At 29.4% G+C, this 22329-nt stretch overlaps 3 protein-coding genes across 5 annotated transcripts in view; 1 reads left to right on the forward strand and 2 right to left on the reverse strand.

The window, feature by feature from the left end:
* The first annotated feature begins 1202 nt into the window (after window positions 1-1202).
* LOC112692123 lies at window positions 1203-8520 on the forward strand. The gene is made up of 2 exons (XM_025566687.1): window positions 1203-1502; window positions 8453-8520. Exons 1-2 carry the CDS (start codon window positions 1215-1217, stop codon window positions 8474-8476), a joined length of 312 nt encoding a protein of 103 aa, XP_025422472.1. The 5' UTR covers window positions 1203-1214; the 3' UTR covers window positions 8477-8520.
* LOC112692122 (trimethylguanosine synthase-like) lies at window positions 5873-11527 on the reverse strand. Of its 2 annotated transcripts, XR_003149381.1 has the most exons (11): window positions 10966-11527; window positions 10446-10868; window positions 8946-9027; window positions 8737-8871; window positions 8361-8617; window positions 8199-8297; window positions 8016-8082; window positions 7761-7922; window positions 6982-7152; window positions 6765-6912; window positions 5873-5956 (listed from the first exon to the last, which is right to left on the reverse strand). XR_003149381.1 is itself a non-coding variant. In XM_025566686.1 (8 exons), the coding sequence occupies exons 2-8, from the start codon at window positions 10569-10571 to the stop codon at window positions 7813-7815; spliced, it is 876 nt and encodes a 291-aa protein (XP_025422471.1). In that variant the 5' UTR covers window positions 10572-10868; window positions 10966-11527; the 3' UTR covers window positions 7688-7812. The 2 variants fall into 2 exon arrangements, 1 of the variants encoding a protein (XP_025422471.1); XM_025566686.1 differs by lacking the exons at window positions 5873-5956; window positions 6765-6912; window positions 6982-7152 and having other exon boundaries at window positions 7688-7922.
* Window positions 11528-19734: 8207 nt separating this feature from the next.
* LOC112692140 (glutamate-gated chloride channel-like) overlaps window positions 19735-22329 on the reverse strand; it is a 43188-nt gene continuing 40593 nt past the window's right edge. For both annotated transcript variants that reach the window (XM_025566706.1, XM_025566707.1), the window contains exons 10-11: window positions 21299-21382; window positions 19735-20563 (exon numbers count right to left, since the gene is read on the reverse strand). In XM_025566706.1, coding sequence (XP_025422491.1) covers window positions 20396-20563; window positions 21299-21382 — 252 coding nt within the window. In that variant the 3' untranslated portion in view covers window positions 19735-20395. The remainder of the gene's footprint in view (window positions 20564-21298; window positions 21383-22329) is intronic.

Raw genomic sequence — 22329 nt, forward strand, 5'->3', positions numbered from 1 at the left:
ACGTTCCGATTCAGAGTTATTTAGTTATTTCGGTCTGAATTGTATTTTCGTTATGAGGATTTCAATATTTCCAATAAAGAAGTCAAATAGCCCCGATAAACTAATATTTGGTTAGTACATTGCGCCGAAGTCGTTAAATTTGTCGTTCCGTTGCCGAACAAATATCATGTCGCTGTTTGTTCTATGAATTTACGATTAGATATAGTTTATGATTATTGTTTGTTTTCCATGCATTATATTACAATATTGTTTATTGATTGCAGACGAAGATGAAGGTACTTTGAAATCTGACCTGCACGTGCAATATAATTCGTTTGTTATATAATATTGTTTTTCGATCTCGATTGCATCAAGAGTGACAAAATTTTGAATGATAAATGTAATCATTTTGAATGTATTCTTATAACTGAAGATTTCATCGATTCATGATACAAAATTTTTTCTCTTAAAAAAAAATAAATAATTAATAAGATATTATCAGTTCTAATCTGTTGCTTGTGTCGATGTCACGTGTGTTTCTGTTCGAATATCTGAATTAGGTGCCGATTTCATTATTTATAATCATTAATTTTATTTATAATAGTTGTAACCAAGTGATATCGCCGAGTAAAACTATTATATGCTGTGAATGCAGATCCAATTTTCACCCATCGTGCACACAAATTGGTAATATTGCAAACTTTAATAAATTAGGCAGAAATAAAGATTTATGGAAGTGTAAACCTTGTTCAAATAAACAAAATTTCACTATCCGTAAGGTGAATAAAGATTTAAGCAATGAATCTGAACGATCAGAAAAGGACAGTATAACTGATCTATGTGATATCAAATCTTCTATTAAATCGATTTTATTTAAATTAAAACAGTTGGATATATTGAATAAATCATTTAATAAAGTAAAGGAATCGATAACTTTCTGCTCAAATAAAATTGACGATTTTTCAATCAAATTAGATAATCTTGTGTCCAAAATTAACGAAAACAGTAAGAAAATAACCGAAGTCGAATATAAATGTAATAAAATACAAGAAGAAATTAATTCATTAAAAAGAACTCAAAATATTAGCGAACAGGTGAAATTAATGAATAACCTTGATATTTCGGGCATTCCTAACACAACAAATGAATCTTTATTTGATATACTTGCAAAATTGTCAAGCTTAGTAAATATCAACTTAAAAGAAGAAGATGTGAGTAAATTATATCGCAGTAAAATGCGTAATGATTTAAAAAGCAACATAATTGTTATTTTTAACAATAACAAAAAAGAAGAATTAATTAAAGCTTTCAAAACCCAGTGTAAAATCAAACCTATAATTGCAACTGATTTATACTCAAACTTTGATCCAACACGTATATATTTAAATGATCAACTGTCGATGGAGAATAAGAAAATATTATGGGCTACAAAACAAGTGGCAAGTAAATATTGTTACAAATATGTTTGGTCGAACAGCATTGGAGTTTTTTTGAAGAAGAAAGAAGGTGATACGGGTACACGTGTGAGTACATTATCGCAACTAATGACGATAGATACAAATAAAATGATTGAATGTTTGTGGAAATAGTACCTGTTTCACGTTCATTGTCTTATCTTTATAAGTTGCCTTTGATTGGAAATACTATTACACGATAACTTGTTTATAATTAATTTTTGTAGTTTTTCTTATTATTATTCATGTCTTTCCAACCAAATATTCTTAAAGAAATTAATTCTAGTAACAATGTCGCTAATAAAATGATTGATAATTTAACTGATATTGTTTTTAATTCTAATGACTTATCAATTTTTCATTGTAATATTCGTAGTATTAATTTGCACTTTAATGAAATCTTGGTTTATCTGAAAACTATTACACAACCATTTGAAATTATTATTTTAACTGAGACATGGTTAAGTGAATATTTAAATTTTGATATTAATGGATATATAACATATAATTTCTTAGGCTTGTTAAAAAAAGCTGATGGTGTTACTATTTTTATTAGAAATAATGTAAATATCACGGATCTTAATACTAATATTATAAGAGATTGGAATTCTATTGAAATTAATTTTAAATTCAACGAACTTAATTATAAAATTATAGGAATTTATAGATCACCAAGTTTAGCTATTAATAATTTTTTAATGGGCATTGATGCCTATTTGTCAAATATTTCTAATACATATAAAGTAATTATTATCTGTGGTGATATGAATAATAATATCCCTAAAAAATCAAGTAATGTCTCTAATTATTTAAATATTCAGGTAACATATAATTTTATTTCATGTATTGACTCTTTACTAGGGTTACTGATACTTCATCGTCTTATATTGATCATATTTTTATTAGAAATATTGATATATCTAAGCAAATTCTTTTTTTATTAAAACGGATATTACGGATCATTTTAGTTTTGCATTCTTTATAAATAATGACTATATTGAAAATCCAAAGGATAATTTAAAAAACAATAAGTTTAATAGCAAAAAAAATATTAATTTCAATGTATTAAATACTTTAATTTTTTCATTTGATTGCCAGAGTTTATTTATTGCTAATGATGTAGACATATTGGTAGAGAAATTTAAATATAAAATAACTTAATTAATTATAAGTGTTGCTAAAGTTACTACTACATCAAAAAGTAAATTAAAAAAAACCAATAAAATTAAAATATGGATAACTAATGGTCTTATAAAAATTAAAAATAGACAAAAACTTTATAAAAAAAAAAATTAAATCACCTTTTGATTTAAATCTTAAACAATATTATATCAAATATAGACATTTTTTGAACGTATTAATTAAAAAAACTCATTGTTTATATTATATTGTTCTAATACTTTTATCTAAAAACAATATGAAAAACACATGGAAATTAATAAATGAATTCTCATATAGTTCTAAGAAAAAAGAACCTCGAATAAATTGCCTGGACAGTAACGTTTCGAATATTCTTTTAACTATCATAACAAATCTAATATATTGAATGAATTTAATAATTAATATATTAATGTTGGAAAAAATATTTTCGATGAGATAAATAATAGTAATTATAATAAATTAAATAAAAATTGCCATATAAATAATTCTATTTATCTTGATCTAATATACCCTTTTGAAATTTCAAATTTTGTTCGGAAAATTCCAGAAAATTCTTATTTTATAAATGATTTATCTAATTTTATTCTTAAAAAAACGGCTGATTCAATTTCAATCCCATTATCTATCATTTTTAATTTTTCAATGGTCTTTGGCAAATATCCTCCTACAAATAAAGATAATATTATTCTGCCTCTTTTTAAATCAGGTGACAAAAAACTATGTAGTAACTACAGACCCTTGCATTAACTTTAACTATATCTAAATTTTTTGAAAAAGGTATTAAAAAAAGACTTATTAATTTTCTTAATGAACATTCATTTTTTTTCGCCAAATCAATATGGTTTTCGTCCAAATATGTCAACCGTGGATCCATTAGTTAAAATTTCCCACATTATTCATGATAATTTGGATAAAAAATTCAAAGTTTTGAGTATTTTTCTTGATTTTAAAAAAGCGTTTGACGGTGTGAATCATGAGTTATTAATAAACAAACTTGATTTTTGTGGTAAAAGAGGTAATGCTCTAAACGTATTTAAATCTTTTATTTCAAATAGATCCCAACAAGTTATGATTGAAAGAACACCGAGTGATATAAATACCAATAGTTTTTCGGTGCCATAAGGTACTGTTCTTGGCCCAATATTATTTATCATTTTTATTAATGGACTTTTAAACTGAAACCTAAATGCTGATATTTTGTGCTATGCTGATGAAATAGTGGATATATATATATTCATCCGCATTTAAGCTTATTTGCTTGTAGGATGAGTTGCAATTATTTTAAATATTTATTGTATATTTGACTTGTTAAATTGATATTGTTGCAATAAACTTTATTATTATTATTATTATTTATTATATTTTTCCTAAATTAACTGTAGAAAAAAAGCTAGATGAAATTTACAAATTTGTAACTTGATTGAATGCGTAATTCATTTAAAATATAGAAAATTAATAAAAATAAATAAAATTTTTTCTTATCTAGAAATTGTCTGAATTCTTACCAAGATTAGAGTTATTTTTATTCTTGTACGGAGACGAATCCAATAAGTCAGAGTTCGTCAAAATCGGTCAGCCGTTCTTGAATTATATATTCTGTAACTAACCAGACTTTTTTTTATATATATAGATTTTGTATTCATAATTATAATTCGTGTATTATTAATAAGTAATTATTATTTCTTGGTATGATATTTTGTTTGTATTTTCATGTCGGGAAAATATTTTTGGTATTTTTAAACTTAATTTCTTACTTTTCCATGGAAGTATATATATCCAAATATAGTAGGTATTTGATTTTAGTTTACGGCTACACACGTAACTCATACGTTAAATAGTAAAACTTCACTCTTGGAACCCGTAAAATCGTAACTACTTATAGAATAATGAAAATCAATAAATTAAGATTATATGGAAAACAATATTATTAACTTAAAATAATCTCTTTTGTATTCTGTATTCTCCTGATACTTACTAAACAATTTTCATTGTTTTTTTTTTTTTTTTTTTTGTGTCACCTTTTTAATGATTAACTATCATTAAATATTGTACATTATATATAAATACTGCTTAAAAGTACACTACATTACTATAATAAACATTAAACACTTAGGTACCTATTGATAATAATGATTACAATTGAGTCTTCATAGATATTATTATAAATATGAAATATTGGCCAAAAAATAACATTTTTTGAAAATATCTTTTTTTTATCTAGATAAAAATGAAATTATCTTTTATCTTTATCTAGATAAATTTTGCATTATCTATTCCCAACACTGGCCACAAGTATGAGTGGATAGAATTATTGTTATACAAATGTTGACTGTTAAAAAAAGCCACCCAGCAGTGACACTTTTTAACTTGATTAATTAATATTGTAAGTTAATTTTTATTTATGAGGTTTTTAAACGGTTTTAAAGTTGATTTACTAAAATATCTATGATTTTAATAGGATAAAAATGCATAGTAATCTTTTAAAAGATCCAAAATGGATATAAGACAGGATATAAGAAGAATATCGATTAAGCCTGAGTTCCTGTCAATTATTATTGTGTTTATCCTCACATGTAAATTTCTTATAATATATATGCATTTACTTTTGTATACTTTTATAGGGATCAAAATATCTTTATTTATATTTTATATTTTATTCAATACCCAGGATTTGCTAGTGAAGAAACCACTCGCAGTGACCATACTTGCGTTGCAGATATTATTAATTTTATTAGAGTACAGGAGCACCAGTGAAATATAATCATGGGCGCAATTTAGGGAAGGGCTTGCGTGTGCTTAACACTCCAATTTTCGAAATTAGACATTATCCTATGCCCACATTAGGCGGAATCCACTGTATTTCAATTGCTTATAAATTATAAATATAATATAAATTATAATTATAAATATTTATATACAATTGAAAACTAAAATATAGGAACTTATTCAATTGCACTTGAATATTATATGCATTTTCTGCCACTTAAAAATAAAATTACACCCATTTTAGTTATTATATCATATAGTTTTGTAAATTCATCATCATATCAGTTTTTCTTAATCTTAAATATGCTACCTACATTATCAATTATGCATTTTATCATGTATGCGACGATATAAATAAGAAATCAATAAATAGAAATATATAATAATATAATAATATTATATATTGCAAGAAAAAATATAAATATTATGTAAACAAAATGTAAAATGTTATTAAAGTAATGAAATAAATATAGAAAACATTTTTAAGAAATTAAACATTTATATAATATTTTAAGTCATCTTCAATATCGTTGATTATGTATTTCATGTTCGGTGAGCTAGAAGTAACTTCATCATCTTGATGTATTTTATTGAATCTATAAAATATTAAAACAGATAAATTTTATTTTATAATAAGAATTCAAAAATATTAATATTTATAAACATATTATAATAGGGGATAACTGTTGAATAATATCTTGTAAATATTAAGATCAAATTATATATATTGTATGTTGGAATTTAAAATGGGAAACAAAATCGGAGAAAAATAAATTCGTTTACTACTTCTAAATTAATTATTTAATTATTAATTATCTTATTAATTAGTTTTACATGATAAAATTAATTTCTATCGTGAATAAATATTTCGAAACTATAAGTCAAAATGTCGATCGAAAATATCGATCGACATTCTCTGTATATAAGATAAGTGTATACCTATGTTATATGTATAATATTGTTAATAGTGCCTATATGTAATTATTACATTGCTCCATTGTCTGTTTCTTCTACGAAATCATATAGTAAATTATAACAGTTATTTTGAATGAATTAAGTCATTAGTTGAACGGTAAGTGTTTTTGTCTATATTTAAAACGAGATCCCTTCATAATCGACTAATCTGGATCTGAAACTAAAACCGACGAAATTAATTCATCCTAATCCAACCTGCTGTTGTCGTAAACTCCGATTTTTACCACCCTAATTTTCTGTTCAACGAATTCACAAACATCAATACTACACAAATTATATTAATATTTAAACCGATGGCTCAGTTTCATCGATTTCAGTTGTTTCATCGTTTTATACCTCGATACCCCAGTCAACTCACATTGATATTGAATAATAATAAAAGTCTGATCAATATTTGAAACTCAGTTTAGAATAATATTATATAGTTACCTTCATGAATCTATTTGTCGAAATACATGTCATATCGTGTATTTTAATTGTATTAACGTTGTTGATTAACTTTCTCTAAACGAATCACGTTCTAATATTAATAGATGCGCAAAAGCTTTGACCGAGCTATATTAAACTAGAAATACATCTAGAAATAATAAATCACGTTATTAGGAGAAATATGAAAATTTTTAATTAATAGTATTTAAAATGTTACTTATGATAATTTCGAACCAGTCATTTGTAATATTTTACACAAACAGTGAACTTGTAGATCTCCATTTTATTTTAACACATCCGTTATCAACCTAACCATGTTTCTAATCTCTCAATGGATATAGAATAAATACAAAGTTCTAATTCAAAATATATTATATGGTATGTGTATCTGAAATAAAATATAATTTATTTATTAGTTGGATTTAACAATAATGATGTTATTGTGGTATCTAATTGTTACTCGGTACGGGTGTTCGTTGAAAATGTAATATTTATATTCAATAAACGGCTCACTGGCAAAATTAAAACAGAATAATCCTAAAAATATTCATACTTCACTTATTGAAACTGTTCTATTTTAAGAGACAGAGGGGTTGATAGAATTATCCCTTTAGAACTCAGAGCTAAATAAAATAAGACACAAAATGAAGTACTTAGAGGTATCCGTTATTTTTTTAAAAATAATTAGTTTTCTATTATTACATCTATAATAATATTTTTATTTTTTAGTAAATTATTTTAAGTCATTATTTTGATTACAAGCTTGGTCTCATACCGGGTACATATAAAACTACCGAACGATGCTCTTACAAAAATTTTTCATTGTATATTTCATGTAGAAATATAAAAATGTTAAACGATTATCTATTTAATATAATACTTTTATGTCTTTAGAACGTTTTTTTCATGAAATTAAGACTGCTTATAAATGATTCATGAAAATTCAAAATGTTCCTTATCTGAAATATGTCCTTATAATTTATAAATACTATTTACTATCAGATATCAATTGTATTATATTCTTCCGATTGTGTTGAGGAATCGTATATCATTTGAGATTTTGGCTCTTCAGGAATTCTTCAATGTTTTTGAGGTAATCGTCGTATGCAAAAAGATTATTACCTCTTATCCAATGCACACGACGATTAACAGATACCCCTATGGAAATTAAAAATAACGTCATCATTGGTATCATGATCTTTCAAAAAACACTACATTATCTATATACATCGTACACTTTTTACAACTTACCATCCGAAAACAAAAGCACTTTCTTTTGTATCCTATTTACGTTTCTATTATAATTATTCGTATTCATCTAAAACAGATTATTATCATACAAAATTAACTTGCAAGTGTGAATTGGTCAATGGACCGATGATTATAGTTATACCTAATTATTGTAAACGTTTAATGATATAAAAAAATACGTACTCCGGGACCTAGGAAAGCCAAAATTGAATTTGGCTCCCTGTCAATACATATTTGTTCTGTATTAATTTTATTAAATATTTTATTCTCTAGTTGGTACAGCTGTAAAAAAAAAAAAACATTATATGGGTATTGATGCTCTCATAACATGATCTGTGGACTTACATCTGACAGTTCATGGTCCTTCGTTAACCTCATTATGACTTTCGGTGCCACCCTACTTGCCAATTTGATTAACTTCACCATTTCCTCTTTAGTCATGTTCACTGGTGGTGACGTGACGATGCCGTCTGTCCTCTGCAGCGAGTGGGCATCGACAAAGAAGTCACCTACCAGAAAGACGATTCGATCTTCGACCCCATACACATGAGCATTGTTCCGGGCGAACGCGATTTTGACCGGGTCACTGTCCATCGCAATGACTACATAAAAAAACGCGAACCGTTACGAGTCCAATGTTAGTAGACATTACGATTTAATAAACAATTAACATGTTAAATAATATGACAATAATTGTATTTTCATGTTGTCAGCAATATACCTTTGCGGCAGACCATGGCCAGTTGGATCGCGATCGCACCGGAACCGCAAAACGGGTTTATCACAGTACCCAGCGACTTACACCGGGAAGCCATCAGTTTTGCCAAAACTTCTGGAGGACCGGAGTAAAGGGTCGCTGTAGAAATCGTAAAATGATGAAAACACAAACGGAGTCGAACGATAACTTAAGACGTTCGTCTGTCAACATACCTGGGTCTGCCATGATGCCGTCATTGAATTTCGAAAATCGTGCAAACCGATTTTCCCACAGTTTATAAGTGACGTTCAATTCCTAGGAATAGTACGTCGTAATTAGTAAACATTGGAGAGTTCATGCAGATAATTATGTATATATTAGATAATATCCTGTTGATTAGTATCGTGTTGTATGTATCTGTTGTTTGTTGTTACCGGGACTGGGCAGTATCTTAGATACTAGTATTTAAGATACGTATCTGAGATCAAATTGTATATTGAATCTGGTATCGTGAATTTAAATACTTTTTAAACTTGTATATAGTATATTTTTATGATTAAAGACTAAATACAATCTATTGTTATGTAATTATAATTATTAATAATTTAGATTAAAGTTTTTCACGTCAAAGGCATTCACTTGATAAATGAACAATATATACAATATTTGTTCATAATAAAGATTATATTACATATGATCTTTAATATGAGCAAATTTTGTAATCAGTAAGTTATATAAATCCAGTTTATCGGCAGAATGTTTTCTTAATTTTATCGTGTTAAAAATTTATTTTAGACTGTGTGATTGTGCGATGATCGGTTCATATTTTCTGTCTACGCGGTATTTGTGTAGTGTCGTCCGATTTTAAGTACCTATTACTAAAAACAAGAATAATAATGTAATTGTTAATATTCCAGAATCCTTATATGGGACATTCTATATAATATTAAATTTTGATGAAGAAATAAATGTAAATTGAAAATTTAAATTATTTACTATTAATAATTATTAATATTTATTATCAATTATATGCATATATATAATAATTTATTATTATTAATTGAAATTAGTCTTTAAAAGAATAAAAGGTAACCAGGAATTTATTTTAAAACATGGGATATAATATATACATGTTTTTATTATAATACTACATATCATTTTTTTTAAATGTAATTATTTAATAGTTAATAAATAAAATTTGTAATTTATAAATATATTTATACTCTTTTTATTGTACCTAATGTAAATGCATAAACAAATAAATAAATATATATTAATAAATGAATAAATTATCTTGTATCTTATATGTATATCAACTACCTGTATCTCGTATCTAATATCTTAAAAAATATCGAAGTATCTTTTATCTTGTATTTAGATACTTATTTTTAGGTATCTTGCCCAGCCCTGGGTGTTACACTGTTAGCAATCGTTTTACTGTGATCGACTGATGCAAACAATCAGCAGCAAATTATTTTGCCGCCCTCAAGTTCACGAGTTATTGAAATGATAATGTTTTTTTTTCAAATCCACTCAAATATTCTTGTGTGCATTTGTGGGAAACAAATTTTGGTCCCGACAAATGAAAAGCGTAAATGTTGATGTTCTATAACTACACTGCGCACAAAATCGAGTCGTATCGCGTACGTGAAAAATATGCAGAATCCGGAAGGGCCACCGTTCGCGTTGAACATGACCGTAAATAATTAATGGTAATGTGGTTTTGCACTTACTTTGGCGCGATTTTCTTTCATTTTCGGTAGTACGTAAGGAACGATTTCGTCTTCATCATCACCAAACGTACTGACTTGTTCTGTCATCACGCGGACACTTGTCAGCGAGTCGACCGCATCGCACATCAGTGCAGAATGCGCCTGCTCGCTAGTTACTTCGATGACGTCGGACGCGACTTCACCGGCGGACGGTTAAGTCTGCGTGCACGTGTCAACGAACGTTGTGCAGGAGTCGCCGCACGCGAAGTCACGTTTGGCCACTCGTGTGCTGACAGTAGTGACGAAGTCCGTTTGTGAACCGCATTCCGCAAAGGATACGGGACTGGTAGCCGTTCGACCACCGACGTCATCGCGAACCAGAGGGCCGTCTCGGTCGTTCTTCCGGTCCCGTGCAGCAATCGTGATGCGCGAAACCCCGACGGGCTAATGTGGGAAAAGTACGAGCGAGATGATACGTTAAGAAAACCCTAACGGAAATCGAAAGGTGTCATACCGCAAATAAAACCTCAATCGTACGCACCTTGATCCTCTGTTAACCAGACAAGGAACCGTGGCCATCTACAGATTAAACAGAAGGTAATCAACTGCAATCGCTCGTCATTCCTGTCCGCCTCCTGAGTAGGACCACTACGGCGATCGGAACTGAAAAACACATAAATATCATGCATTTCAAGTGCGGATGCTCTATCGATCGAATGTCGGACGCGAACACTTCTCGACGGAGCAGAAACGTCGTTGTTACCCGTTCGCGGTGCATTATTGCCTGACGGTACTGTCGTGTAGATCCGTTTACCTGATAGTCAATCCCATTTTCTTGAGATGAATTGATATTGTTGATGGTTTTGATAAGTTTACACTAAATATACCTCTGCTGTTAAGCAAGGCAATGTCGAATGTTATCGTAATAATTTGTTCAACAGTTACAATAAAGTTGCAATATATTTGCCGGGTTATGTTTAAATTAGGTTACGTAATCCATATCGTAAATGGCCAGTGCAGAAAAAATACACAACTTGAAATCAAATTTATTAGTTAAATAATTATAAATAAAATGTTATTCTTTCTCCATGTAATACTAATGTATCTATAGAACCTCGTGATCGGAATCACTAAGGTATACTAGATGTATTTGTAAAACAGGATGCAAAAATAATAGATGTACTTGTAAAAAATTAATATTTTATGCAATTCCAATTGGCACGGTATAATAATACAATAAATTGTGAATATAAATAGTTATGTATAATTATTACGAACCTAATTTTAATATTTCGCTAAACAAAAATATCTAAATACATATCAATTTTTAAATATTAATAATATTGGGTAATTTCCTATTCATAGTTGTAAATGTGCCAACAAAATATTCGATTTTTACAACATTCTCTATGTTGTCAATTAATGCCTAGGCATTGATGATATCATCTATTATCGTTAAGCATTTAAAATATTAGTATTTTATATTATTGTATTCGAACACGGAATGGATCACCGTGTGATTTCCCGTGTCCACACACACATACACACTCATATACACATACACATATTTATATACATACACACAAGCCATGCATGCACGTGCATACACGTACACAGGTACTTATGTATTACATTTCACATACACTTATGCTCAGGACACCACTCGTACGAAATTGGAGTTGAGTACCTCTGCACTTAATAAAACTAATAGGTTCATAAATAAACGTCTGGACGTGGTGTTTGATGTTTTTGCGATCGTTTTATCGCGTAACCGTGTCTTTGTGCCACATTATAAATGTAGCATACATGTTTCAATGTACACGCGTACTCGGTGCAGGGCCGTATTTAGCGCAGGGCAAGGGGACATTGGCCAGGGACGCCATTCCAAGAGGGGCACAAATTTCAACACAACTTATGTAACATTTTTCACGAAATATTTGAAAAATGTATATTTATTTAACTATGTTTAATTATTTTGTTAAATAATATATACGATTTACCAAACGTAACAACATTTCAAAATTATAATAACTTAAGATTACAAAAATAGATATTCTAAGCCATATTGATCAGTACTCTTTACAAGATTTATATCCGAACTTAGAGGTGGTAATACGAATATTTTTAATGATTCCTGTCACAACAGGTACTTGTAAAAGAAGCTTCAGCAAGCTGAAAATTATAAAAAACTATCTTAGATAAACAACAGGTCAAAGTATCTCACCAGTATGGCTATATTATCAATAGAAAAATATGTAGTTGAAACAGTTTCATTTTATAATGTCATTAATAAATTTACTACGATCATTGGATATGCACTAAGGGGTTTTATTTTCTTACTAGATTACAAATATACGTGTTCACGGATACCGTAAGCATGTTAATGTAACAAAATAAAAAAATTTATGATTAATATACGTGAATTAATAAATGCTGAAACACGTGAACACGTATTGGAGTCATAATCACTCGAATACACATAATATTCTTATATGGGTTCAAATATCAGATTTAAAAAAAAAATATTGATACCGGTAAAACCGATATTGTCAATATTGGCCGATAATTATATAATCAATATGGGCTTGAATATCAGCACTAGTATTTATTTTCATTGCGGTGTCATTATGTTTTTTCCCTTTTTTAGCGGTTTATGCTCCATTACAAAATTGAATCATTTACAGACGATTTAGCTTTTTTGCATTTTGTCTGGATCTTATAAATTTCCAAATTTTAGGATGCATAGCGTTTAAAATATATGATAATCCAATATGCCATCCTTCTACTAAATTATTGGTTTTTTGAATGTTATACTCATCAACGTAGTAATTCAAAATTGAAATTGAAAATTTTGGATTTTTTTTTCCCGCTTCTATCCATTTTACCATCCCGCGTTTATTCAAAATAATCAAGTAATCGCGATAAATCATACTTCAACTGTGGGTAAAAAGGAGTGTCAATAAAACGTTCAAAATATTTAACAACAGAATCATATGCCAAGACGTTGAATTTCTTATTTCGAATGTAAAAGAGGGATATTCTTTGTATTGTTTTGATCGATCATATTCTTCATTGTGTCTTCAGACAGATTGCGGAATGTGAAAAGGAATGAGTGAGAATGTTGTCATATGTAACAAAACCCTAAAGGCATAAATACATGAATTCACAAATTCACGGGTATACGCGTCAATATAATAATTCACGGATACACGCTAATAATATTATAAATGCATGGAAAATGTTAAGCAACGGGTCTTAAAAATCTAACCTTAATTTTAAGTGAAATAAGGAGCACTAATATACATACAGAGAGATAATGAATGATAGAGAGAGAGAGAGAATGAACTAGAAATTACGTTGAAAACCACCAAAATTCAATGGGGTCATTCACTGTGCGAGGAGCACATAATTAACGAACGGGGTATATGTACGTCATAGTATATATGTACACAAAAAGATACATCATAAATACAAGCGTATCAAATGTTATTCATCGTACGCCGTGCTTTTCAAAAAACAAAAGAAAATATGCATACATCAACCAACGTTTGAATAGTGCACTAATATTATATTAAATTATCTTTTCTCGCCTGTACAGGTAAATACTAAAGGTAATGATCAACGAGAAATGAAAACATCACGTCTTGATCCGGGATCGTCGTTGTCGTACGAAATTTTTACCGTTATTGTGACGAGACGACATTATTAATTATTATAATCTCGTTATCGCGGCGATTGCTTGTCAGGTAAGCGTCGAAACACACGACGAGACGACTGAGAATCAAGAACTGTTATTATGCGAAATAATGTTTATACCATTGAAACGTGATTTATTCTTTGGCCGGAAAAAATTATTCGTTAGTAATTTGCACCAACTACCTGGTGGTGATTTGTATTCGTATGTAATATCATCTATCCACGGACGAAAAGTAACACCACCGCGCAATGATATTTTCAACTTCATCGCTAGATGGCAGATCACATTTTATTGCAGAACGTATGTATACATTCGTGCGTATTTCGAGCACTTGACGAGTATTTCATTATAACGCTACTTTGTTTTTACGTTTTATTCTTAATCAACAATTTACGTTTTATAAACTTCAGCGAAACTATTTGAAAATCACAATTTACTATATATTTTTTACGTTAATTTTATTACATTCGTTGTCTATCAGAATTATATTTTCGAAATATAATTCGTGGGTAGATGTAGTTTTATAATTACTAAGTCGAGTAGAACTTCTGAACAATATTAGTCTTGGCTGAAAGTTATTAATATTATTTTTGTTCTAGTTCGGTAATAATAAAGTTTATAATTATTAAAAACAACAAAATATTTTAAAAACTTAACATTTGTTTTAGTTATTTCCAAAAGGGTAAGAAGTCGACTTCCCCCTTTTTATAGATCCACCTCTGTTATTTATTATATGCGTGTCTTTAATAGTGTACGTTGTAATAACAATTTACGAAACATTTTATTGTACTTATTTGACGTAAGGCACAATATTATTCACGTTAGGGTTTGTTAAGCAAAGTTTTTTTTTTTTAAACATATAAATACGAATAAAAAAATCGTACCTTCAGTTTGAGGAGTTATTATCTTTAACGCGTTTGCAAGGATCGACGGAATATCAAAAAAAAAAAAAAAAACCGCAAAAACGAACACGTACTACGATATTATAATATACTATAAAATGAGGCGAAACTGTTAATATTGTTGGAAATAATATAATCGTAGCAGCAGTGTAATCGATCGACTGGCACGTAAGTATTCGGAAAAGTCTACACAACGCACAGTACGCCTAAAAGAATGTTTTCCAACTTGGAGGCATACCACTTTGAACGGGAGAGGAGTGAACACAGTGCTGGGGGTACAAGCAGTCATCACAGAGTAAAATAAATAACTTTTTTTTTATACCACTACCAATGAAAACAAAAACAGGTTTACAACTTTATAATTTTAGTTTTACCTATTAAAACGTATAAAATAAATCATTTTTTCTGAAATTGAAATTCATTGAGAAAGAGGGACATGAGATTTTTAAAATTTACAAGAAAGGCATGGCATAAGAGTGGTTAAAAAATATTGAAACCTCACATTTTCAAGCATAGATAGTTTACCATATATGTTGGTTACGATTATAAACTATCGAATTTATATAGAGAGATAGATATCAATAGAGTTTGAAATGTAACTCAATGGCCCTTTTTTCCGAAAAAAAACGTAACGAAATAAATTTATGTTATATGTATGCGTGCGCACTTGTGTGTGTGTGTTTGCTGACATTGTGAACCAAATCCAGTCACGCAGCAGTTGCAAGACTAATAATTGATTGGAAAAATAAAAATATTGTGACAGGGTGTTTACCATGTCCGTCATTATACGTGGGTCAAGCGCTTTTTGTCACCTGGTTTCCGGCTTTCAGTGTTCGATCCTTCAGCTAAAGGTGCGTGACATATATACAGAGATATCGGAATATACGAGTATACGACGTGACTCAGCTCGATATGGACACGCATAGCGATAATATTATGTCCGACGAAATATATACTGGTAATAGACAAAAGTTATAATAAATTTGTAAGACTAAATTACAGTCTTATTACTAATTTTCAGACCTGTTCCCTTCCCCCAATATGGCGCCCCTTAACAAGATAAAGAAAAAAATTAACAAATCGATTGGGATAAGAAGTATTTTAATCCTGCTTGGAAACTAGTACAGAAGAACCTTCAAATGAAGATACTGTGAGTGAAGTAATTGATAGATACTTGCCTAAAAGTATACGTCCAAAAGCAATTTCACAATACCAAAAATATCACTCATCATCTTTAACTTAACCTCTTATATCCCATCTAATTTTCACCCCAAATCAGATGCATCTAAAATTCTAATAAATCGACATTCGCAGAATCCTGAACCTTCTCGCACCTCTTAATTTTCATCCTCCCTAGAATATTTTCAATCTCTTATCATGTCACTTATAAATCTCCTAACAACCCTTATTAGTAAAATTATCTCTAAAAATGAAATTTAATATAAGCATAAATACTCCATTAATCATACTCAACTGGAACGCCAATGGACTTCGATAGCTCAAGATTAATTTCAAATCATATTGATTGATAAAAATATCGAAATAGCAAATTGTGTTCAAAACAAATTTTAATTCTAATTTCAGCTTCCCAGTAGATTATTAATAGAAATTACACAAATAATTAAATATAACCGCACAATTTGCAAAAATTTCATTATTCGAATTTCTACTCTAGTTTTAGCTTACATCTTAACCTATTAATATGCAACTTGCTTCGGTAATTTTGAATAATTTGTTGTAAAAACAATATCTATTGTACTCATTATATTCATAATCCATATCATAAATGATTATTTTAATATACAATATACGATGTACTTAATTTATTATTCTTCCATATCCATATATTTTTTAAAACTTATCATTAACTCTGAAATAACCTAAATAAATGTTGAATTTTATAAAGACAGATCAGAATTATTTTTAACTTCGGTTTATCATAATTTATCGTATCAAATATTTATAAAATATTGTAAGTTATTCATTATTCAATCATCATTCAACTATCATTTATTATTTAAAAAGTTCTAAAATTATGTATCTAATGATTATAAAATCATTAAATATCAAATTCAATATCAAGAAAAATGTCCACTCCGTCACTATAATAGATAGTAGATATAAATCGTGTCTTCTTCTTTTTCTTCGGTAAATCAGCCACTAGGACCATTACGACATACAACCTTGCTTCCAGTTTTGCCTAACCGATGTTTTTGTTCTCCAATCTATGCTAATAGCTATATCTTTTCCTAATGCTTTCACATTTTCACATCCTCCCATCTCAAACTAAAACCTCAATCCAAGACTTGAATGTCTAAAAAGCGATAAAAGTCCTTTCATACAAAATGTCTACACATACTGATAATAAATTGCTATTTTCGAAATTATTACAAGGTAACTTAAAAAATATCAAATAAACTCAATCGATATGCAAATATTTAATACAGTTTAAGCAAGATCAATAAAAATATAATATAATAATTAACGTCAGCTATTTCGACAGTACACATCGTTATCATTACGATATACAGTATAGAGTAGTATAAACAATCCATCTAACAATATGTATAAATTAGTCGTGATAAATGTTTAGTTACCCATCATACAATATTTGCTAATTCTTACTATCCCTTTAGGTCGGGTGAAAGTAATGGGTCTACCTTTACTGACTCTGTTACCGATTTATTCACAAAAAAAAAAAGTCTTACTGTCTTTGTACAGTATGCTATAATACATAATATGGCTGTCATCATTAAAAAATATTAAAATTAAAAAAATATTTTATCTCTTACCCTGTCTAAATGTCATGATACCAGACATTTAAGTCTGTAAATTAAATAAATATTTTATTTTCAAGATAATTATTTAATGTAGAAATCCTACAGTAGGTACGTCTAACACTATTAAATTCAAGTATAAATATGATATGGTACGTCAGAGTCGTACAACATTAAAATATTCATTTTGTTTACTATTCAAATAATTTTAATCCATATTTTTTATTATCAACATAGTATTGCATGTTAATAATAATCAGTTTTTCGTTTATTTTTGATAGTATAAAAGTTTTCATTCGTTACGGATTTTCAATGAGAACCCGGAAACATAAAATTACGAGTAGGATTAAATTAATGTGAAAAAAATAACATTTGCATGACTAATTAACTACTCATTCTATTCAATATCACAAGAAATGTATCGAATGTTCTGCAAAACGACTGTCTTTGAACTACTTTGCTGACTCAAATCTCACGTATATACCTTCTCGATTCCGGACGTCCGGTCAAAAAGAGTTTGATCAGCAAATTCTTTTAGACTAATCGTTCTGAAATCTTTGTACTGTCATTTTTATGAACATTGGCGTTTAGTTTACATAACGCTACATCACACGACAGCAATAATATTATATTCAACGATTTTTTTAAAACGCATTCGATAAAAAGCGTTAACACCAGAACAAAGCATATCTTTTCATTATAACCAAGTCAGTATAAATGCATAAAAATATATTTATTTAATTTTTTTTTTTAATGAAATCAAAACACTTTTTCGTATGAAATTATTTATTTTCTCTGTACCCCGGGATAGAACACTTATTTATATAAAATATTATGTAAGGAATAGTGTGAAGTTTCTCTTATTTAAATTTACACTAAATGTCTCGACCCCATATTTTTTCACATACGCACGTGTTTGTATAACGCACGCAGCTACAATTACCCGGGAAATTAAACACTATTATTTTATCCACTACGCAGATCACGAGAGCTTAGAACAAACTAACAATATTAAATAGTGCACTGGAAAGTACTTTAAAATTATTGCCGTATCACATGGTTTGCGTGTGCAATTGAAAAAGTTAACGTATTTATATAGGTTAGAAAATAATTGAATTGTATTAAAAAAAAATAGATTGCAACATTCATCAACAAAACAAGTTTAAATAAAAGCTCTGAGTTGCAATTCTAAAAAATAATGCCTATGACGTGCTAATAATATCTTCGTTATCACGTTTTTGTTTTCAGAAAAAGTATATTTTGATAAACCGCCAAATCTCGACCACGTTCACTCTTGAGATTTCATCAAATCATTTGTTTTTAGTCGTAGAAAATAGGTAAAATTGATTTAGTGTTCCTAATATTTACTGTATAATAATTATTTTCTCATGCGCTAGGAAAAAAAAAAATAAAAATATTGGTGACTTGCAAATCGCCTACTGCAAAATGGAAAATCTGATTTTCAATCTACGAAGTTTTTACCCACACTAAATGAACATTTTCACTGATTTTTCAGATTTGAGTGCAGTTACGCTGTTACCAGGTTCCTCGTAAAATTAGATTAATTCTCGACCACGTTTTATTGGAGGTGTAGTATCCGTTTATACAGATACTATAAAGAATTACCAACAATTTTTTTTTTTCGAAACGGGCAGTATACCACCTACTTGAAAATATCATGAGTTGGTACTTCAAGTGAAATGATCAAAAACTTAAAGGTTAGTCGATTAACTGCAATGATAAATACAAGCGTTTAAAACAAATTCGCGTTATTTTTATAAATAGGTACTTAAACATTATACATAGGTAAATATATACAATACATAAATATACATTGTTTGTCTTAATTAAATAAATAAAAAAATATTAATACTTAGAACTAAATATTTTTAAATTAAATTGAAAATAAAATATATATATATATATGTATATAATACCGTTAGTCTATACATTGCCAAATAAATACATGAATAAATAATACAATTTCTTATACAAATGTTTCACGTCCATCAAGGGGAACAGTAGACGCTGTAGGTGAGATGTATTCCATAATCACTTTACGGTCTTAAAAAAGCGATCTACTTGGTCCGTATAATACATGGCCGGGCATAATACTGCTGCGTTCGTCAACAAATATATTGCGGAAAAATTATCGTTATTATTTTCATTCGTTAAGGCTTGCCGTATCGAACCTTGAGCAAAATTTTAACTTGGAAGTTTTTTTTATCAAATAACGAATATAATAATTTTTATAAACTACATATATATCTAACATGTACTCATGTAAATAATTTGTCTACAGCCAGTGCTGAGCGCATGCCATAATACGATAATATCGTGAAACGGTTTTTCTTTATTATTATTATTTTCCATTAAATGTACACGGTTTTAACATTACGAAAACGTGGTGGTTGAAACATTTAGCTAAACGCACCGATTTTGCTATAAATCGTTTCACTGTCGACACGTTTCATTTTAATCGGAGTTTAGGTGTGCGCATGCATGTGCAATGATGACGTGCCGACAACAGAAAACAACGAGACGGTATTGTTGCTATCATTATTATTGTTATTATTGAAATCGGCGTGCGAGTTCTCAGTCGGAACCGATGGATATAACCTGATTGTTGGCGTTAACCGAGTAATAAAAGAAAAAGAACGCCAAGAACATGACGAACAACGAGGGAAACGTGAAACGCGCTATCATGTCGATTGTTTTGGCTAGATGGACCGGATTGTTTGACAGTTTCTCGATGTTTTCGTTCTGAAAATCAAACAAATAAACACAAAAAATTTAAAAAACAATAATTAAACAATTAGTATTCATGATACTGCAGCGCTATAATTCTCGTCGCAGATGGGCGTGATTGATTTCACGTCCGGCAACTAGGGAAGTTAATACATTTTGATGTACTGAAACCAAATGCGTAAACTTATTTCTCACAAACATTAAACAACAACTTTTGGTTAGTGTATTCAGTCGTACGTGTGTTCAGTCTACCTAGTATAGTATCTGCAGCTTAGCATGTAGTTTTAATGGCTTGTTTCATTATATTTCATATCTGTTTCCTGGTCGAACGAATCTTTTGAACGCTTTCACGGCCCGAGTTGTTAATTATTATTGTATAATATTATTACTACGTACCAGTGAAATTTAGATGGTTGCGTTTACGTTTTAAATAAAGATTGATGGACCTCCGGTAAGGTAATTTTTTATCATTTTCTCATCTTTTCATTATTTATTTCATTATGCAATTTAAACAAATTACTAAAACATTTGTTTGGTTAATGAATTGAGAAAATGTTTAACCTCAATTATTTTATCGTTAAAAACTATAAAAACGCCTAAATCAAATGTATGTATATTTTACATTGCTCGAGCGTATTAGCTGTTGTGAAAATAGAATTTAGTTACTAGTAGATGAAAATGTTGTCAAATAGTGAACTACTTCTAATACGTAGTTGTTTTCAATATGAATAGTTATGAATTATGGCTTACCGCTTTTGGAATTACGTCTATGAGTAGAGAATGCGAACAAACGTTTTGAGTACACTCCGTACATTTAAACTCTTTGGCGATCTTCTAAAAAAAAAAAAAAAATCATTGTTAATCAATGGTTATTTATTTTTGTTTTACATTTGTAAAATCGGTTGAAAACGCAGTTTGTGTATTGTATTTTGTTTATAAACACATTCAATTCGCCCGTGTAATGTAACGTTTTGTTCAAGAGTCACGATTTTTTTTTCCTTCTCGTCGAAATTAACTCGTTATGCCTGTCTAAACATTGATTCATTTTCTCAATCGTTATTGTTGTTCCCAATACCATCATTTTATTTCTATTTATTCGACGGAAAACGTAATACTTTTGTAATCGTAACTATTACACAGCACAGCTACATTATTTTATGTACGTCTGTTGTACCGTACGGCAATGGTAATAAAAACCTAAGTGCAGGTACCTGTTTACACCACAACAAGAGGATATATTACTAGTATTATTTTCCAAACCACCTCACCTCACTCCACCACAACGACCGTCACTACTACTACTACTATTAGCGCTACGTCTTAATATAACAATATCACGCGCGCGCGTTCGTATCTATACACTATAATATAATATACGCATGCAAAACGTCAACTCTGCTGTTTTCATAGATCAAACATTACGTCGTACGATAGGTACAGTGATATAGGTCACACAATAAATGGTGTAATAGACGGGTAAATACGTCGATACGAGGTGGACAACATGTGCAGAGTACCAATTCTTGTTGTGCGCTAACCAACGATTATACCACGTGCGCGTATTCACGTTCACGTCTACCGCGTGCCCAATGATTTCGGATGACATAGGTTGACCGTGCTCGTGCCCACAGAAATCTCGGCCGACCGATTTCGTGAACAGCAAAAAAAAAAACATTATAAAAACGCTACGCGATAACATTACGTCGTCATAATTGTTCGCGCGTGTTATTTTTGAGTTTTCGATTTTGTACACCTCTTGTCCTGTCGAACGTGCCACGGGT

The sequence above is a fragment of the Sipha flava genome, unplaced genomic scaffold (assembly GCF_003268045.1).
Source record: "Sipha flava isolate LNK unplaced genomic scaffold, YSA_version1 70_pilon_pilon, whole genome shotgun sequence".
In the NCBI taxonomy this organism is placed as follows: domain Eukaryota; kingdom Metazoa; phylum Arthropoda; class Insecta; order Hemiptera; family Aphididae; genus Sipha; species Sipha flava.